We start from the raw sequence: 21,374 nt of genomic DNA on the forward strand, positions 1-21,374 counted from the left end.
TCTAACATAATCCTCATATGTTTCTTCAGCTAGGCCCATCTCATATATCAGAAGTACAGAAGTATTTTTGTCAAGGAGTCAGGACTACAAGTACATTTGTGAGGGGTAGATTAAAGGTGTTATTATTATTGCCTTGAGTACTGAATCAATTCCTTGTAGAAAAAGAAGACCAGTTTAATGAGATCAGAATTAACAAAGGTGAACCAATTTCTTCCCTCTGTGGACTAAAGGAATTAACAAAAAAAACACTATGCCAAAATTTAGCATCCCAGTTATACCCTTTCATATTTCCCAAGTACACATCTAGGAAGAAAATTTGTCAGTTGTCTCTAAGCAACATGTTAGGCAGTGTTGCAATTTTTTATCTGACTAAAATAAATGATTTATTTCACATAAATAGTGAGGACACCTGTGTTGAATGGTGGATTAATTTGTAAAAGGCAGAAGATTGATATCTGATTATTTTGACTCCTTACTATGAGTCTCATCTGGGAATACTGCTCTTCAAAAGCTCACACTGAAATAGGAAGAAAAAGGTAAGATTAAGAAACAGAATGCTTTTAATATCTTATAGCACGTAAAATTACCAATAAGTCTTTTAAAAAAAGATATTGCGTTCAGTAGAGCATGTTTTTAGGGATGTACCTTTATCTTTATTCAGATATGTCAAGTACTGACTGCTTAAAACAAGATGAATTGAAGAAAGGTCTGGAGGGAATTTTACAGATGTCCTAGTCATGAGAAACTTTACAAAAAGCTTGTGAAGCTGCCCACAGATTTGAAGCTGTGAGAAATCTGAAATGCCATGGATGACTACGAAGCTACTTAAAATTTCTGAGGTTAATGGACTGCATGGTAGGGATTATGAGCATCACTTAACTGCTCTGCTTTTACAGAACAGACTTTTCCTCTTCTAATAATGTTAATTATGAAGCATATGTGTTCTGAGACAACATAATGGATGCTATTGTTCCATTTATGAAAACATTTGATGTTAACCAGTGTTGGTGAGGGGCAGCATATTGCATAATCCTGCTATACTTAATTTTCTGCTGTACATAATACAGTGCCATTTCAGATACACTTTCTTTGCATGCCAGTAGAACATCACTGTTTTCTTCTTCACATTACATACAGTAAAAAACTATTCCCACTTTTATTATAATCAGGAAATCAAAGTACACCTTAATTATTTTAGAAAATGAGTGATGGCCTTCTTCATCATAGTGAGTATTCTTTCTGAAGAAAATCAGTCTGATTTTCAATATCTGAAAGTTTCAAATTATTTCTTTTTCTCCAAAAGATCTCCTGTCTTTTATCCCCTGCAGAACTAATTTGGACTAAACAAAGAGAAGCAAATTTGTCAAATGTCTGGCATGAACATAAGAGCTGGTAGATGGCAACAGCTACAGACAATAGAATTTTACATTCAAAACAGTCTTAACACTTACATCTTCCCATCTTTTTTCCTCTGGAAAATGTAGATGAGAGCCTTTCAGTTTGGTCCTGGATGTGCAAATACAACTATCTTAATAAAGACCACTGAAAATTAGTATTTTTCTGTTTTGGTGTTTTGTTCTTGTTGGCATGAGCAAATGAAACCAGCAGACTAAGACCTCTTTCACTGACATATGTCAAAAAGCTCTTTCTACAGAACGATAAAAGTTCATCAAATATTTGTTGCATCCATGCAGAGAGATATTAGTCTGAGATTTGAATCATTCCTAGAATTTTACTGTTGTCCCCTCACCCTCAAATTATTGATACAGATTTTGTAGGATGTCCTCCGCTTCCACCCCACTTTGAACTGATGGAAATGTTTGGAATTGAGAAGGATTTTTCAGTTACTATAATGAGAGCAAAATTTAGAATACAGTAGAGATTGACTACACCTCACTACTTTAGAAGCTGAAGATCCCTTTTTTTTCTGATGTGGAAATCTCAACAGATTCTATCATGTTCAAAGCTTAAGTAAACTACATATTCTAAAAGTTTTGTCATTTGAGCTGCATTTAGACATTTCTGAAATCTTGTGAATAAAAAATTCCTGCCTCTGCCTTACAAGCAAGAAAGCATTGATTTGGAGATGCTTGAAGATGTGCTCTACTGTTCATCACTCCGAGGTACTAAACTAACTATAATGTTTTGCTCCCTCATGCCCATCCCTAGCAAACTGTTTTATAGAAGATTTAAATTATTAATATTGCAACAATAAAGTTCACAGTTACTACTCAGCTCCTTATTTGGCTGCTGAATAAAATTCTTGCCCCACAGTGGTGGGCACACTGATTACATGTGTTAGCAGATTGGGTTAAAGACAAACCTCACAAAAATGGTGGATATAGAAAAAGTGAAAGTAATAGCTCAGAAAAAAACCTGGAAACTGTTGATGTTAAATATGCCTAAACCACTGCAATTGAGGAAGGACCCCATTGGGTGCTCCTTATGTTCTCAGTGAATGTTTAGTTTTGGCTTTTGTTGAATGATCTCTCTGCAAAGGAAAAAAGCAACCAGAATGCAAGCTTTGTTTCCTGAACTGAGAAGTATCTTTGAGCCTTTTACATACACACCTTTTGAAAATGTCTTTTTAATCCACAGTTCTATTTTGGCTTGGACTCAGTCTTCTGTGACACATCTTTAAAGTTGTTTTGAGTTAGGAACACATATATATTTAGCTTAGTATGGGCTGAAGATTATCCTGTTTCTGGTGGTCTACGCAAGATGCATCTAGTCCGTGAAATATACCTTTCTAAAAGAGAGAAGTCTATAGAGTTTTATTATTTTCAGGAAAAGATAGTTTTCTGAGTCCAGTCTTGTCTTACCACCTCGTTTAGAAGGGTGACCCCATTAACCCTCATGATTTGGGAAGTATGAACAAAGGCTACTGCTGCTGTGATTGCTCTTTTTGATAAAAGAGTTCTAAGAGTCTGCAAAGTGCAGGCTTACTATCCCTTTCATTTTTATTGCAAGTAGATGTACTCTTTAATGGGGCTCTGTAGGGGAAAAAAAGCCCTTTTTTGAATGCCATTAGTCCACAGCTGCTGCAGATGCCCAGCCTCCAGCTGCACTGGGCACCACCCTACCTGCCCTGGGGTCTGTGGCTGCTGTGAACAGCACTGTGGAATGGAATGGAGTGGAATAGAATGGAACAGAAGAATAGATTATTTTAATTGAAAAGGACCTACAATGATTACCTAGTCCAACTGTGTGACCAATACAGAGCTGACCAAAAGTTAAAGGAGTTGTAAAACACAAGCTTGTAACTAAGAACCTGTATACTTTGCACATAACCTGTATACTTCCTCCTCAAAGCCAAACAGATTATGCCTGCAATTCTTTGGAGGCATGAAAGGGCAATTATAAAAATGGGGGAACAAAGCATTTGTTAGAACCCTGTTCTGTAAAATGTGTGACCATTAAGATGGTCATATATAGCCTTTCTTTTCCCTCCCTGTTGGCTATATTGCACATGTTGTCACTGCAGTTCACATTCAGAGACTGTGTTGTGTATCTAATGCTTCACAGTCACACTGGAATCATCACTAACAGTTGAACCCAGAAAGTTTTATGAGTTTGTGTAAATGAATTCAAGAAGGCTATGTTAGGCCCAGATGTGTTTGGTGTTCAGACTGATGTTTAGGGAAAATCGTGTAAAAAAGGTCATTCTGCTGTCCTGAGCTAAGCAGAAGAAAATATTAATGTTCAACATGAGGATCCAGAAATGAGCTCTGTGTTAGGAAATGTAGAAGCACACTTGTTCATTTAGGAGTTTTTGAATGCTAGGAAGTTATATAGTAGGAAAAAGATTAAATTCTTACTGTTATCAGCACACAAGTATAATGTAGTATGCCATTAATTTACCTCATTTGATGGGCTTTTAAAATTTCTATCCTGGAAGCCAGTGATGTGAGACTTGTTTTCTGTGCTACCTTCTGTTGAATCCTTAGCTGAGATACTGTAGGACTCTGGGTCCTAAGGAAATCACTGAGCTCTTTCATAGCTAGAAATTCTGTAATCTTCTTCTGTATTTATCTCACAAAGTCACCCAGGAGGCAAGAACAGGGTCTTCCAGTTGGCAGCTGGTTCCCTGGCATCTGTTCTGGTTCAAGATGCTACAGAATGTGAACTGGGATTAGCTCAGTTGGTTAGAGCCTGGAGCTAATAGCTCCAAGGTTGTGGGTTCAATCCCTGTGTGGCCCATTCACTTAAGAACTGGACTCGATGATCCTTGTGGGTCTTTTCCAAATAAGAATTGTACGGGATTCTGAACTAAGAATGCTCTGCTGGAGCAGGACTTGTCACAGCTGTCCTTACCTAGGGTTTCCAGCAAGGTCTATATGTGGATGGATTTGACTGTAGCTCTTGGAAATATATAGCCTCTCCAAGCATCCATCTCCCCTCCTATGAAATAGCAATAAAAAGCATATATTCACAATGATATTTCAGGGGTTAAGCAATTAATATGTTGAGCAGCTTAATGCAGAAGCATTTTGTATGATTAAGTACTGATGTACTTAATTAGTTTAGGAATTTGATAACGTTCTTTGTGGTCTCCTGCTGTGCTTCATTCAGAACAATTCTGCTTGGTCTTCCCATGGGAGTGTAAAGGATGTTGTGCCCAGAACACTACAGCCCTTGTTTCAGTCCCACCAAAAGAGACAGGACACATTAGCTATTAGGGAATTTCAGTTTGGAATATTGGAACCCAGAGGAAATAGTAACACTATTGGGCAGGACCGTGCACATGACTGTTCATAATTCAAAAGTAACTACCTCTTTTCCTAGCACTCCTCTTGATCTCTGAGGCTAATAGCCTAGAAGCCTGTCTTAAAGTATACCTGCTATAATTCCTGGTATATAGTATCCTGAAGTAAAGTTTGGGAGGATTTTACCAGGTCTCCCCATCTAGCTCTTTGCTCCATTTGGGCTACTTTGGAAATGCCAAAAAGACACAGAGGGAGTCAGGGCCAATACCTGAATTTAACTGCAGAAATAAAAATAGTTGTATGTGGTTGTGCAAGTCTGTACACCTACACAATCATGGCTTCGTTTTCCAAGCAGCTCTTCTTGATGAACAGTGCAGATATGGCACTACCTAGAAATGCAGTGCTGTCTGCAAAATGGCTGGTAATCACACCAAGAGCAAGGAAGGACCACTGTCCTTGTACATCTCAGGTGTAAAGACAAGTCTTTGGTAAACACACCTGCACTTCAACAAAGGAAAGATAGAGTTGCAGTCCCTGTGTGATAGACTCAAGTAGTCCTTGTTAATGCCAAACTCAGATTTTGGAGACAGCAGCCTTCAATGACAGAGGCAAATATACATTTCGATATGAAGAGCAGACAGTGAACTGTAACATTTGGTGAGAAAATACCGCCTGCCCTGGTTTTTTTACAACTTAAAGAGAATGAGAAAGAGAGTATTTCTTGATGCAATGCAGATGTATCTCTTTCAAACTGATAAACTTTTGAAAACTGGTAATGCTTGCCACATTGAGGCCACCACACTTGCAAAAGCCTCAAGTATTTCAGCCACAGTGATAGTTCCATAATGTCTGAGAATTATGACTAGGTGTAGGTGGGTAGTCACCTCTGAGCTTTAGACTTAGCTTATTCTTCTTTGGAAACACTGAAACTCATTTCTGCTTTTAAATTTTGTCCACTTTTTATTGGTCCACTTGCCCTCATCTTCAGCTGTTATCTTTCTTCCTGGTGGCTAACATGATGGAGCCTGATTTCAGATTGTGGCTTCTAGATGCTATGGAAACAGAAATATTTTTACCTTTTTTTTTTTTTTGCATTTCCTATTATATAAGTGCATTAGTAACAATGCATGGCACAGGGAATGCTGTAATAGAATGTGCTGTGCAGAGCTTACCCTTTGTTGCTTAGCAATTAAATGTATGCATGTAGCAGCAGCACTGACAAAAATGCTAATAAAAAGTGACAAGTTATATCCCCAGAAAAAATTACACAATTAAGAAAAAAATATCTGTCAAGATACAGGAGCAACAGCAAATGGTACATACGGATAGATTGTGTCCCTCATGAAGGCAAGATCTTCAGGTACTGACCACTAGAGGGGCTGAGTTGATGGAAATAGAAGGTATCCACATTTATAGCATGGGCTACAGACACACAGTTGTGCAAACATCATGGTAAGGCTTTCTGTTGTTGTTGTTGTTGTACCTTTATTATTTGTACTTATTTTTACCCATAAAGTGTCTAGAAACATGTTCTGTTTCCTTTGTTTCATTTTTCTCCTCGGTGTTCAGGTTTGCAGATTTTTCACAGCCTTTCTGTCTATTGAATTTCTGACTTTCCTAGCAGATCCTTGTGTCACAGCATAAGGCTTTATTTATATAACGTGATGCAATCTATCATGTTAATGTAAATAGAATTCTCTATACAACTGGTTCATTAAGAATACTAAACTGCTTCTCTTTATTTATTTATTTATTTCTAATTCAGAGCAAACATGAAGCAGAGGAACTGCACTGTAGGCTGCAATTCTCATAAAAGCCCAGCATTTAAAGATTCCTTTCTTTGTGGGATTTGTATGTTTAACCTTTGACTCCTTCTCTCTCATCTTTAATCTTCTTCCAAAATCTGTGTCACTTGTGTTGTGCTCAGGACTGCTTAATAACTATTATACACTTGCTCTGCTGTGGATGAACACAGTCATCAAGGTTTTTTTAGCGCTTTTTTCCAAACTGGCTTGACACATTGTTGCATGAAATTATTTTCACTACATTTAAAGACTCATTTACAGGTTCAAAGTAATTGATCTTAGCTCGTTTCTTAATATCTGTGGTATTTAGCAAGTGTTTCTAGTTATGTGGAGGATTTAAATAGTTCTTCTTGTAATAATTCTTTCCGGCATTTTAGAGCTTTTCCTCATTAGATTTCTGCTCACCAAAGTGCTGATTCTGCACTTGACAGTCTGCCTGCATAGTGAATTACAGGATCTGGGCCCAATTTTGATCTATTTATATTATAGTCCATTTCATTTTAACTGAATGCAAGTACTAATTTGGCTGTACTTGCTTTCAGCACTATCTCAAGTTGTGCCAAATCATCAGACAGTCCATTCGGAGTTTGGCGGGCTTTGCTGAAGCTCCTGCATTTTTGGTCAAGTGCTATTGAAAAAATGCTATTTATCAAACAAAAGTAGCCTAACTCTTGGCTTGGTTCAACAATTCCGGGTCTCTATCCCCGGCTTCAGCAAATAAGATGGACCCTGAATCTGTGCAGTTGGGTTATATTCTGTGTTAACAAAATCAATCAGGCATCTTTTAATTCATGTACTATACTTCTTAAATAAAAATGAAAACCTACAGTAAAAATAATAGTTAAAAATTGGAACATTAGTTGACTTTTTTCCCCCGCCTTCTTTTTGACTGTATTCATAGAACAGTAATTGAGATAACTCTGCACACAGAGCAATCCTGTCATATGATGCAAACAGCAAAAGACTATTCAGTGAGATTTTTTTAGCTAGTCCACCTTATGATCACTTTGCTTGTTCTGTATGTTTCCAAAAAGGAGTCTTTTAGCATTAGTTAAGCAGGCAGAAATTATCTCATACAGATGAAACTATATTGCAACCCCAACCAGTGAGGGTAAGGAAATGAGAGTGTAAGATAGAAAGGAAGGAGAAGAGCAGCTGATCATTGTGCTGAAATATCTTGTGTATATTGTACTTTTTAAGAAGATGTTTTACAACTAGTTCAGGACACTGAATCAAATATCCGGAAAAGGGAAGATTTGAATCCACTGGGATCATATAAAACAAAATTTTCCTCTTCCTCCTACTCCAGTAAATGCGATCATGGCAAAACAAGCTTTGAGAGAATCACTTTGATTTGTGAAATACTTTTCTCCAAAGGCTGCATTTTGAAAGCTATTTCCAAATAAGCCTGTGCTATCCAGAAGTAGCAGAAGTATTTCATGCTTTAGAAAAAATTTTTAAAACAAATTTATGTATGCCTTCCTTCCCACATTACCTGCAATGACATGAAAACATGGTGTATGCATGTGTGTATGCATGTATATAGGTGTGCATATATAATGCAAAGGGAAAAAGCAAATGCTTTATAGAAATGTCTACTTAAATGCCTGCCTGAAAATCTATGCAGTATATTCTTTTTTAAGTAGCCTCCTCCTGGTAGTACCTTCACTCAGATTCTCACCATTCCCATGTAGTGTTCTGTAAATACCCTGTGAGAATGACTAGCAGGGAGGATGATCTTGCATAACAGGCAGCTGACTAATTTAGACCAGGAACATTGATCTACAATGACTGAAATAGTCTCAGTCTTGTTCCGATTTTGACATTTGAAGTTTTGGCATCACACTCATGGATACTTGTGTAGTTCAGTCTCCGGAAGTCACTGTTCATATATTTTTCCATTTTCAGGTGGAGCAAGAGAGGGTTAAGCCATTCCAAATATAAAAAATTGTTAGGATTTTGTGTGTCATATGTGTTCCTGACACACAGAGAGGGCTGTTCAATTTTTGTGAACGATCTCTGCCCTATCCACTTCTTTAACACAGGCCCTCTTCTCCATCTTTCTCAGCATGCTACTCCCTCCATATTTTATTCACCTTTCTGAGCACTGTATCTTGACCTAAGCTGTTGTTCTCTTTTATCCATTTAGATTAATTAATGTTTTCATAAAAAGACTGCCTCCAAAAGCTTATTGCAATAATGGAAGTCTGAGGTCTATCTCTCACCTGTATTTTCTTCAGTTTTGGACCACCCAGGTAAAGCCTGGGGCTGTGGCATATGTTTCAGAGGTACACTAATTGTGCAGTTTCTGTGACCACCTAGGACACTGTTTTTTGAGACATGGATTTAAATCAGTGCTGGACACTGCAGTGCCAAACACTGCAAAGAGGCAGGACTCGCTTGAGGACTGGTCTGTTCTGGGTCTGAAGCCAAGGGATGAAGCTGACCATGCAAGGTGGGAATGTCTTTGACCATAAGTGATTACTAATCACTAGAGCCTCTTGGAGGTTAGCTCTGATGTTTTTGTTTGATTGATACTCAGCTCTTCCCATAGGTGTTTGCACATATTCAGTGTCATTGTACATGTATGTATTTGCAAACACATGTGAGAGTCCACTGGGGCCCTCCTTTGACTCCAATGAGCTTTTTCTCCATCCATGCTCTTGCACTTCTCTTAGAAGAGACCTTAAAAAACTTTCAATGTGCTATTATGCATATGCTACATAAATAGACATACATCTTATATTCTTTGCTGCCACAAAAATATGAGTCATTACTGCAAGTAATTTTGTTTTGAGTAACAGCAAACTGGATCTGAATTCCTGAAGTAGGAAGAAGTCAAGGAAGAAATGACTGTGTAGTTTGCTAGTTTTGTTTTCAGCAATGAATCCTGTAAAATAAACAATGCTTCATGAAATATATACCCTTAAAAGAAACCCAAAACCTAACCTAGATCTGTAAAATATTGCCTCTGCATTTGTTCATTTAGATTTGTATTCTTATTGCAAAAATATGTCTAAAATGAGTAAAACACAGAAAAAGAATAGGTTAAGAAAGGAGCAGACTTTTTTGCAATTAATTTTTATAGGAAAAGGAGCATTATTTTTTTCTCACCCCTCACTCCCCCATGTCTTGCTTACAATAATCAGCTCACATGTTTTAATCTTAACTACTTATACCTAACTTGCATCATTATGGAAAAGGTAAACTAGTTTGAATTCAAATTTTCTTCCTCCCTAACACCAGAATAAAGCGATGGGTAAAATTTAGGACACTATTGTATAATAAATGAGTAATCTGAGAAAGTGTAATGCATAGACAGCAGTCGCTCCTTGCTGTGCTGTTGCTCAGATACACAGCTTGTCTGAATCTAAACATAATGATTTATAAAAAGTGCATATTTGGTGATACATACCCCACAAGCCTGAAAACAGTGAACAGGAAAAATTATATTCATGTAACTGGTTGCTGCCTATTTGAAAAAGCCCTTTCAGGAGTACACTAAGCTACAGTGACATTAAGCTTTCAAAGCTACATTGCAATACATGTTTTGGCTTGTGACTGGGAGAAAAGGGCTTTCGGAGACATCTACTCAAGGGCTTTTTTTTCTTTTTCTTGATTAGTGAAGAAGAGGAACTCTTCAGTGAGAATAGCCTGGCACTATACCATACCCCAGCAATGGAGAGGATGAAGTTAGACTTGCTTATATTTTTAAAGTGTGTGATTTGGTGCTCCTGTGATCCTCATCAGTATGTGGTTGGAGATATTTGTTAATTGATGGACAGAAAATAATAGCTTGATCTTTATTCAATAGAGAAGGCTTTTGCAACATAAAGGATTATAAACATTCTCTTTGATAATCTCATTATTTTTTGAGACATTTCTTTAACTTCATATTAACTGCTGGTGCTCTGTTTTATACTGAATATAGATGTGCTTATCAAGATATTAGTGGGAAACACTCTGTATTTCTTATGAGACACACGTAGCAAAGGAGTGCAGGAACCCTTTGCCTCTGGGACCCATTCTTGCCCTCAGAATGAGAGTAAGCCTTCAATCTGTGTCATTTGATGGATGCCACAGAATCGATCTGGCAGGCTTGCTGTGGGAGACCATTCAAACTGAGAGGTGGATTTCAGGGAAAGCTTGGCTTTATTTTCAACTGCTCAGCCTTTGCGGAAGGTGAGGTGGATGGAGCTTGCTCCCTCTTGGTGGACATCCCTGCCAAGAGGACCGCAGCTCGGAGCGCTATTTTGAGTAGGTTCTGACTTGTGGAGAAAGAGATACTTCAGTCGCAATGATGCCATTTCAGCAGCTCAGGGGATATTTGCCTCTAGATGGAGCTGTCCACTTGCGTTTCAGTGGCGCTGGCTAAAGCAGATTCTCAAAGCTGCAGTGCTGCTCCTGGAAGGCTGCTCGGCAGAGCCCTACAGCCAAGCAGGTGCCCGGGTCAAGCTTGGCTGTGGGTGACAATGACAAACTCTCCTCTGCCTGTCTTGTAGACATGGGGATGGCAGAATAGGCTGCAGGGCAGACCTCCCTATTTACAGCAAAGACTTTTATCCCTGCTCCCATCCCTGGCTATTTTCTTGAAGGCTTTCTCTGGTCCCTCTTCTTGTTCACCCCTTGCAGCTCACTTTGTGTCTTGGCATCTTCCAGGCCTACAGAAGTCACTTGTTCCTCAGCATCTTCATTTACTCCTTAAATCTATCTACCAGCTGCGTTCTGTAAAACAGTGACTTTTTTATAGCTGTGTTTTCTTTGTATTGTGTACTCAGTCACTGTGATTGTGAATCTGCACTGTATTTGTTTGTGCTTTAGGTAAAGTCAGGGCATGTCTTCAATGTGTTTGCAGCTTGGAATGATTTCTAAAGAATAATTTGTAGCTTTACAGGTCATTTAATCCCCAACTTGGATTAATTTAATCTGAACAAGATCTGTGCTTGTTTTAAATACTGTCCCATTATCAATTATCTTGTTTGTGGGTTAAGATGCTAGCCTTCCCATAGCTTGTAATGCTGCAGCTGAACCCCTGTCTAAAGCCATATTTAGAACTGACTTCTTTATTCCCAAGAAGCTGGGGCTGTGAATTTTCATTGTACTGGGTATATGTGTTCTCAAAGAGAACAAAATGTATTTCTGTGCCAACCAAGTTGTAACATATTTTAAGTAGCATGATGTGACATACTTAATAGTTAGTATACAGAGGTCACTTTATTTTTTTGGCATTTCTCCCAGGAAATAAGACAGGAGCACAAGTAAGTAGGCAAGCGTAACAAAAAACAGCTTAAAATTCAGAGTAGCACTCTACCAATAAATATCAGCCTTTTGGTGTACTCTCCTTCCACAGTTGCACAAGTTTCATAATCTCCGACTAAACTGCTTCTATTTTGGTCAAAACTTGGATGCATGTGCATTTACTAAGACATCATCAGAAGGAAAACCTTCATAACATTATCATTTACACTGAAAAATTTTGAGCAGAGAATTGTTCAATATTTTCTATGACATATAGAAATTGCTGACTATTTTAAGTCAACAGCTGAATCCTTTGAACTTCTGGGAAGCACTTTTCTCCTCCTTTAATGTATCTAGGTGCCATGCATGGGAATGATACATGAAAAAGTGATCACTGCTGATTTGTTGTTTTGTGTGACATTTAATACATTAGCAAGAGTTTGTTATTATGAAAGTGAAGGAAAAGCTTTTACAGGGAAAAGCTGTATTTTTCAGTCTGGTTTAAAAAACTAATGTTGTGATAGGCAGTATTCTGAGTTCTTACAGGTTGGACATCTGGTCTGAAGTGCCAAGGGCAATTTGCATATCTATCTTTCAAGAAAGTGTTTATGGTTTTGGGAAAGCTCCATCTGTGAGTATTGGGGGTGTTGTTTGAGTCCTTGGGGCTGGCAATGCTAGAAGAGATTATGTAGATTTGAGTGTCGAGGGGACACCCTCAGCAGCACGAATGAGCCTCTGACAGCGCTGCTTCTCTACAAACCACAGCTCAGTTTGGTGTAATTCCTGCTGAAGGTGTCAAGTATTTTACCTGCATGTCCTCTATGCAGGGAGTGCTCTGCTCTTCCTGGAAAAGGGAAAAAAGGTTCTCAGTGAAAGGACCTCACTGACTGTATTGGAGAGTAATATTAAGAACTTTCACCTAAAGGGAACATCAGCAAAATCACATATGGGAAAAATAAAGGGAAGTAACAGAACTGTTTAAGAATGTATTGATCTGTCAAGTATGTCACACTAAAAGCAACTGGCTATAAGGAGGCATAGAGGTGAAAAGGCAAAAAAAGGGCTACTTGTATGTAGGAGAACTGACAGTGGTGGTTCAGGCAAGTTTTCAAAATAACAGGCAATACCAGGGAGCAAAATCGTCCAGTGTGCTGGAAGGAATTTAAGTAAAAAGCTACCTGAACTAAAAGGATAAAACTAAGAAATGTTTTAAATGACTGTTGAGGACGTAGCCAATGGATACAATTTTAAAGAACTTGGTATATTGAGTGACAGTGAGATCAGGAAATATTACAGGCTCTAGCCAGATTGACATTTATATAAGAAATCTGAAAGAAAGAATCATGCTGATTGCTGTAAGATAAAGAAAAACAAAAAATAGTTTTACATAGAGCTATTTCTTATTACAATAGATAGGGAATATAACCACAGAAGATGAACTTTTAATTTTCTTAGTATTGGAAAGATTTACAATAATACTAAGCATAATCATCTGAATTTGGCTTGCTAAATCTCCAGCTAGTGCCTTTTGTCTGGCATCCTGTACAGAGTTTTCTGGGTTTTGGCTTTGCACTGGCCAACAGCAGACAGCTGTTCCACATACACTGCTGAAGCTGGGGGTCTGCAAAGCACTTCCACCACCAGGTTTCTCCTGCAATACTTTTTCTTATATTCAGATGTGGAATAATATGCCTCAGCTCAGAGTCTATACCAAGAAAGATAAAAGCAACAGAGCTAAAAGGCTTATAAACCAAAGAGATTACTTTTTTTTGTCTGAATAATTTTGGTGCATTTGGTGAATTTTAATGCTTATGGAAATGAAAGATCTTATTGGAGGCAAAGAAAGTGTAGGCAGTAACCATAGTGACTTCTACACATATCAGCTTTTCCAGTGTGCTTCAGTTCTAGACTGCAAAATCCCGGATATCAAATATTTGTGGGTGCATACTGGGCAATCACGATGAAGGGTTGATGCAGGGGTGTTATTGTCCTTTCATAAAAGACTAGAAATATGGGAACAAAAGTCATTTACCAAGTTTCTCACTGAGGTCAAATCTAAATTATGAAAGCATCAAAGGGTGCCACTGTGAATATTCGTGTTATTGGTGGTGTTTTTCCTTTGCACACTGCCAGGGTTAAGTAATCTATCAGGGATATGTGCATCTTTGTAATGTCATTTTCTGGCCTCAGTCCCCCAGAGAAAACCAGGTTTACAGATGTACTGTAATATGCTTTCTCGAACTATTGCTAGAGGATTTTACTTCTTCCTGCATGCCACTGTTAATGAGTAGTTTTGCTCACATTTTCTTTCTGCAAGAAACATAAAACTTAATAGACATAATCTGATGAAAGAATATTTCTACCGTGTTGTTTGCTATGGCTGAAATAACTATTTTTAGTAGTCAGGCTAACCAGTAGTTTCACTGCACATTTTCACTGCCATAGCTTATGCTAGAATCCTCTGGATCTATTCAAGCTAAAAAAACCTTAGAATTTGTAGTACATGTCAGCTTGGGAACTTTCCTTTGGGATGTGAGCAAGGTTCTCTGAAATGAAAATGTAGGTTGATAGAGGAGGGAGAAGATCTAACTCCTATTATATGAAATTATTATATATTTGAGTATTGCATATTGCAATATTGAGTATTGTATATAATATCATTAAAGTATTAAGGGTTTTGGTTTTTTTCATTACAAAGATGCAGTTTCCCTATCCCATGTTGTGAATATTTTTTCTTCAAAAAAGAAGCATTAAATAAAATTTATTTAGTTTCTAAAATAAAGGACAGATTCAATTAGTTTCTAAAATAGGTCTCATAAAGATTGTGGTAAGACAATATACATTATTGTTTATTCAGATGTGTGTAAATACATGCATCTATTTACCGTTATTACTTTAAGTTAGCATGTAAGATTGAAGAGAATGTGTGTCAAAATGTGTTTTTAATGCATATTGTGGCATTCAGCGTATGCCATTTCCTCCCATTGTCTCTATATTATATTTTTCTATCTAGCTCAGATTTGTTACTGGGGAAGTGTCATTTAAGTGCTATAGGTTTTTCTGCCTTTGAAAAACTTGCCAGTCCTACACTGATACTTTGGAGTTTGACTTTTCAAATTTGTAAGGGACAAATGCAGGTTCTTGTCAAGCAGTTACACATACTCAGTATGAAGTAGGGTCTCAAAAGAAAGCCCTTCAAGAAGCTGTTGTAAAACAGAAAGAAGCAATCCTTGCTTTGAAGTCCTCTCAATTTAAACAAAACAAAAAGCCTTTCTTTTCCTGATTATATTACAAGTGAATGTGCCAAGACAGGTGTCTGTCTGAATGATTTTTTTGGATTCATTATTCCAGGATGCTCAAAACCAGCACTGAATAACACTGAGCCTTATATTTTTTTCCCTAAGAGCTAAATCATTCCATCTCACTTAACTAATGTATTGATTGACTTTATTGAGTCCATAATAGTTCTGACTTTATGAGCTGTGATGCCTGGAAATGGATTAGTGCCAGTGCCTCTGATGAGATATGGCCAGAAGACGACTGTTCCGTCTCTTGGCAACATGTGAGGTTACAGAAGCTGACTTTGTTTCACCTTCAGAACAAAGCTTGTCCTCTCAGATCACTGTGTATCAGCCACAATAAGAACCTGAACATGATGTCAAACCCATGTTTCAACTTGAAAATGTCCAAACTCTGGTACTTTAGTTGTTGCAGCACAAGACACAGTTAATATTGGGGTTACATAGTACCATATTTGCATATGGGAGGAACAAAGCACAGAATATGTGAAGCAGAATTTTATTTACGCACCAGAGGATCTAGACTGTGTTGCTATATTTAGCAAATAATCAAGAGATATTACTGAGACCTTGTAGGCTCTTTCTCGTGGCTGCGACTTGGAAACAGTGCTTTGACTTGGAGCCTCACTGTGTGAGGTGCCTCCTTTGGGCTCACCAAACCCTTTGAAAGCCTTTGAACTATCTGCAACTGCTGTCACATGTCTCTCTCCCCCTTTCCCAAAAGTTTGTCAAGGGAGAACAGATGATTTGATATGAGATTTAACCTGGTTATCTTCAATAACTCTGGTCATCTTCAAGTCCTTCCTCTTTGCTTTATTTTTTCCATAGTTTCTAGAATGACTTTTTAGAACAACATTTTCAGTTTTGTCATAAAGTCTACTTGTCATCTTTCAAAGACATCAGATATGTGTAAAATAAAAAAACAGATAGGAAAAGATCACTTTTTTGTCTATTTTCACATCACTTTTTTGTCTATTTGAACTTACAAAATGGGGAAGGAGAAAGAGGGGAAGTGAAGGCAAGGAACACAGGACTGCAAGTGAACGAATTGTGTTTGACACAGGACATAGATCAGAAAACAAAAAGATAGAAAAATTAAAGCCTGTCATTTATCACAGATCACTGGTAACTATTTTTGCTTAAAAAACAAGGTCAGAAAGCCTACACTAACATTCTCAGATCAGTGATTTCTGAAGCAGTATTACTTGAGAAAAATTGGTAAAAATAATGGCCCTTTTTTAAAGTTTGTTAAAATGAAACAGTGCAAAGTTGAGAAACTTCTTAACTGCTCTAAGCTTACACACATCGGCAGGGAGACCAGGTGTTTACTGTTTCTTTTTCATTTCCAGTTATAGTTTTGAAATACCAAGTTCTTGAGTACATTCTGAAAATGCAAAGAAATGGGTGGAAGCTCTGAAAACAAAGAAAGAAAGAAAGAAAGGGGAGGATATTAAAAGCCTTTAACTTAAGCTCTCTGGATATGTTTTTAAGAAGAAAAAAGTGCAATTTTTGAAGCAAACTCATTGTCTTTAAAAGAAGGCATTAGTGCTATATTTTTTTGGTGTTACTATTTGTATATGGTCTTTCAGGATTGTCTTCCTCTTTGTTGTTATTGTAGCTGTTCTTCAACACTTGTGTTACAAGGCAGCCAGATGTTTTTGCTGTCTTGCCTCCAAATGAGTGAGGGATCATTGTTCACAAAGCTGTCCTGCTCACAGATGCATCTTACACTTTGATATTATCAAAATATGAAGAATTTCTGACATCCTAACCTGCAAGAACCCTCTTCTTTTCATGTCAAAGTTTTATGACCATACCACAGCTTTGCTGGTCAATGTTAGTACTATTTTATAGCTTTGATCTTCAATGAAGAAAACTCTCTCTATAGATCTCCTGTCTGCCTGATCTGAAATGCTCTAAGAATTAGATTTTTAGACTACGAGGATGAACCCCACCAATCATCTGACCTCTGGAAGATCTACCAGGCATCCTACAGTATCAAGGTCTATGGTAGAAGAGAGTATTTAGTTCCTGCTTATATTAAACAATATTTTGTACAGACTTTAGGGCCATAAATGTTTCAATGCAGCTGCCTTTCAAGGAAGTGGGGAGTTCCATTGAAAAGGAAATGACTTAGTAAAATGCAGTTTCACAGACAGAAAGAAATCAAGCAGAACTTTTTATCCTTTTCTTCAAATTTCCCAAACAATTCTGTTTTATTTAGAAGAGTCACTAGATGCAAACCACGGTTGACCCTTATCAATCAACAATTGTGCTAACCAGGTTTTGAAAAGCAAAGCAAAGCCCTCCTTAATTTTTTTTTTTAAATTTCTGCTCTCAATTATTTTTATGTTCATATGGAAATGAAAATTACGTGGTTTTCTATCAGAACATGTAATTTTTTATTTGGTAGATTTTTTTACTCCTGTATTGCTAATGAAGTGTGAAATTCAAATGAACACTCGTATTTTCTTTGGGACACCAGCATAGCAGCCAGTGGTATAAAATTGATCCTGTGAACAGGACTTTTTTCTGATGGTTTTAGGCATTAAGTAATAATTTATTGTTATTATTACTCTTAAGAATTTATTTAGGTGTGATACCTGCAATTGATATTTCTAGCTTTTTGTTGGGAAATAGGATTTTGACAAGTAATTAAAAACTGCACATTATTCTTCATCAACATTGCTCTATTATGACAAAATACATTTGGCCTTATGAGGCTGAACCCCCCTTTGAGTTTTCCATAGTGCTGTTGAAAAGCAACAGTGGTGAATCTCAGAAGGATTTAAGGAAGAATCTTTTCTTAGGTACAGAAATGTGATGCCTATTGTAGTCATGTCTGTCCAATGGATCCCATCAGTTCAGTTGAGCTCCTCAAGAGATTTACACACAAGTAGATCTGGCTAAAAGAATGAGGATACACCTTTTAGCCCTAAGCATTTTTGATCTTGGCTGCAAACATTACAAAGTATGGCAGACTAAAATTTCCTTGTCCAAGACTCTTGCTTAATCTTCCTGTTTGTTTTCTGTAGAAACAAGTGGAAGTGCAAGTTCTTAGAAGGCTTTTCCTTGTCTTAGTGAGTGTGATCTTGTTAATCGATATGCACGTGGGGTGGCCTAAGTAATACAATTAACGGAAGCATCAGACAATATGCAGTAGCTGTTTTCCTACTCTACTTCTAGGAAAAGATGGCATGTAAGAATTCACTTCTTATTTGTACTGATGGTTAGCTGTTTGCAATTTAAAAGGACAGCATTGTACAATTTTTTTAGCATAATTTTTTGTTGGTTTGGTATTTCCCCACTAATTAATATAAGTTACAATGATACTTAATGGAGATGGCAGGGTTTCTTGCTACTCAAACCAGCAGACAAACTCATTTAACTGAAGCAATTTGTTTTGTCTCTACTTTAGAGACTATCTATTAAAATATCAGTATGCATTTTAGAAGGTAACTTCCTTCTGTTTCCTATTTTTCAGAATGGACTTTCAATAATCCACTGGTATTCTATAACTTAGGTTTTAACTCTAATTAGTGGAAAGCCCAGGCATTTTAAAGAAGATCCAGTCTGCTTATTCTCTGCCCAGAAATGTGCAGATTTATCAGCTGTCTGTAATGTCTGGAGAGATTTAATTTCCAGTTATGCTAGAAAGAACAAGCCAAACAAAAGGAAGACCACTAAGAATTTCAAGGGTGGTTTAAGGACATTTAGACTTATTTGTTAGGATATCAGGGTATTTCAAAGATCCCAAATGTAAAGAAAATGCCTTAAGAGGGGTAGAATATTCTGTTGTGTGGTCTGCAGTTTTATCAGATGTCCACTGTACTTGCTTAGTATTCGATGTTGTGGCTTATGACAATCTCCCCATGACCAAGTACAATGGCTTTGCTTTCACTGGAGTGACTCATCCTTTCAGTATAATCCTTCAGGCCCTTCCTCAGACAGCAATATGCTTGGAGTATTTTCTTACAGTATCTCCCTAAACAATTAGGAAGTGTTGGAAATGATAGTCCATTCTCTATAGCACTATGTTTTATAAAGCTTAGAAGCATTTAAGCACGGATCAGAACCATTGAGGCATCTTCCATGGACTATGTTTAACATTCTCCTCTTCATGGGAATGAGCTCTAAACTCATCACTGTGCATGGTAAGCTCAAAACTAGGTTAAGGAAGAGTGGCGATACCCTCTGGCTCCGATGCTGGAAAAGATACTGTTTTAAGAAAGCACGCGCTTTCCTACTACATCCTGGAACAGCCTTGAAAGTCTTTGTACCTTTACAAGGAAATCTGACATTTGGTATTTCCCAAGGCAGGACTGAATTTGATGAGGCAATGATTAATTTTCTTTTTAACTATTTTCTGTCTTTTTTTCTTTGATTCATTTCCATTTCATCAGCTTTTATCTAGCCAAGAGAGAAACTTCTAGACCGTCAATCTCAGTTACACTCACACACACTTCTACCTTCTAACTGTTGTGTTATCTTTATCTTTTGTCATGGAAACACATGGAAAATATTTATGCCATCTGGACACACAGAGTATATGCTTTTCTATTTCCACCCAGTACTGAAATGAAGGGGTTATGATATCCAGAGTTAAAGCTGTGCTTTTGTCTTTTCCTAAACAGCATATTTAGGGAGATCAGCTAGTGTTATCTTGAAGGAAAGCACAGGAGGGAAAAGGAAAGAACCTCCTTGTATCTAAATGGCTGTTCAGTGCTCTGAAGTTGTTTTCTCCAATGTTTTCAAACTCTGAGGAAGGGGTTCTCTTTAAGGTGCCTGTAAAAACCCCATTGACTCCTCTGCTTTGACAGCATAATGTGTCTCGTAGCTATGGATGCTGTGTTCAGATTTTGCTTTCAACCTATCTAGACCTGAAGTGAGACATTTTGGTAGCAATCAATTCTGAAAGAGTTGCTATTATTATTAAAATTTGCACTGCCTTGCCTTTGAGACCCTATCTATGTGTAATACAGAAATTTAGTAGAGGGTGGTCCCTGGTCCAAAGAAATGATAAAATAAAGACAAAGTATTAAAAGGGAATGTACAGTAGAGGAGCAAGATTTTGAGAAGTAGACTCTATTTTGCTGGAACTACATCAGTAGAAATGTATATAAAGTCCTCTCGGGATTTTTGCTTTTAGCTTTAAAGTTTTCCACCCTGAAACCCCAGCTTGACTGGTGTTCTGGTGAGCGTTCTCCAAACATTAATGCAGATGGATCCTAATGTTATGCATTTCTTCCAGTGTATTAAGACATTGTTTAGATGCATCTCAGTCTGTTCAAAGCAGGAGTAAGTAAACCAAGATTTGTGGAGATCCTATTGAAAAATGCCCTCAGGTAATTTTTTTTTAATCAGGGAACCTTTGTCTGAAGTTTTTATCAACTTCTGCCAGGAAAAATATTAAATACAAGTTCTTAAGCAATTTGCTTTGGCCTCTAGGCACAACTGAGTCCCTTGGGGAGAGGGTGGGTAGGCAAGTGAACAGTGTATCACCTTTAACTCTCCTCACATCTCTGTGTGTTAATGCAGGCAGATGGAAACTAATTTCAGCTATCTGTGAGTATCGTAACATTTCCCAAATATGTATATTTAATGGAATTATTTTTCTTAAGAAAACACTGATGTAAGAAATTAAATCCATGTAGCTAGTGCATGAAGCAAGCCTGTCTAGCAGCCTGGATTTCAGTCTAAGGGTAATTTGATACAGTGTTCATATTCCAAGCTCCTGTGACAAGCAGCTGCTAATTCTAAAACATATTCACTAAGAGTGGGCTAATTTGTGTATCACTGAAGCACTGGTCCTTTTTGCTGTCAATGCATATTTTACATTTGCAAGGAAAGAGGATATTCAGTCTTTTATTGTTTGTTAAAAATAAACTGACAGCTACACTTCTTAACAGAGAGTGATTTTGTTCATATCTACCAGTATCCTTGAGATTGCCAAAGGCATTTGAAAAGGTGCCACTGCTCTGTCATTATGTTTTATCTGCCTTTACTACCTCTCTAGGTTTTTTTTCCCCCCAGTTTTAGGTGTAGGGTTTTTGTTTGGTTTTTTTTAATGAACTCCACTAGACAGGTTTAATGCTTCTCTTCATTTACAGTCTTTTAGGTGATTATGCAGGATTCATGGTATCACATCAGAAGAAGCTACTGTAGATTGATGGGACCCCATCAACCACCCTGCCCACTCAATATTATAAAAATTTGTGTCGTCAGTAGTCATGACGTTTTGTAGGAAGTTGCCCATTTATGGATACTAGAGCAAATGATATCATCACAATAGGTGGCTCCTGTCTAAGTAGGATCATTTGTGAAAT

At 37.4% G+C, this 21,374-nt stretch overlaps 1 protein-coding gene across 12 annotated transcripts in view; it reads left to right on the plus strand.

The window, feature by feature from the left end:
* DLGAP2 (DLG associated protein 2) overlaps nucleotides 1-21,374 on the plus strand; it is a 466,127-nt gene that overhangs the window by 121,232 nt on the left and 323,521 nt on the right. For 4 of the 12 annotated variants that reach the window (XM_048296310.1, XM_048296312.1, XM_048296311.1 and 1 more), the window contains exon 1: nucleotides 5,893-6,158. The exons of 3 other annotated variants lie outside the window; for them this stretch is intronic. In XM_048296310.1, coding sequence (XP_048152267.1) covers nucleotides 6,156-6,158 — 3 coding nt within the window. In that variant the 5' untranslated portion in view covers nucleotides 5,893-6,155. Of the gene's footprint in view, nucleotides 1-5,891; nucleotides 6,159-21,374 lie in introns of those variants that run through there. 5 more of the 12 variants (XM_048296320.1, XM_048296322.1, XM_048296319.1 and 2 more) reach the window with 3 other exon arrangements.

Source organism: Corvus hawaiiensis, chromosome 3 (genome assembly GCF_020740725.1).
Source record: "Corvus hawaiiensis isolate bCorHaw1 chromosome 3, bCorHaw1.pri.cur, whole genome shotgun sequence".
NCBI lineage: Eukaryota > Metazoa > Chordata > Aves > Passeriformes > Corvidae > Corvus > Corvus hawaiiensis.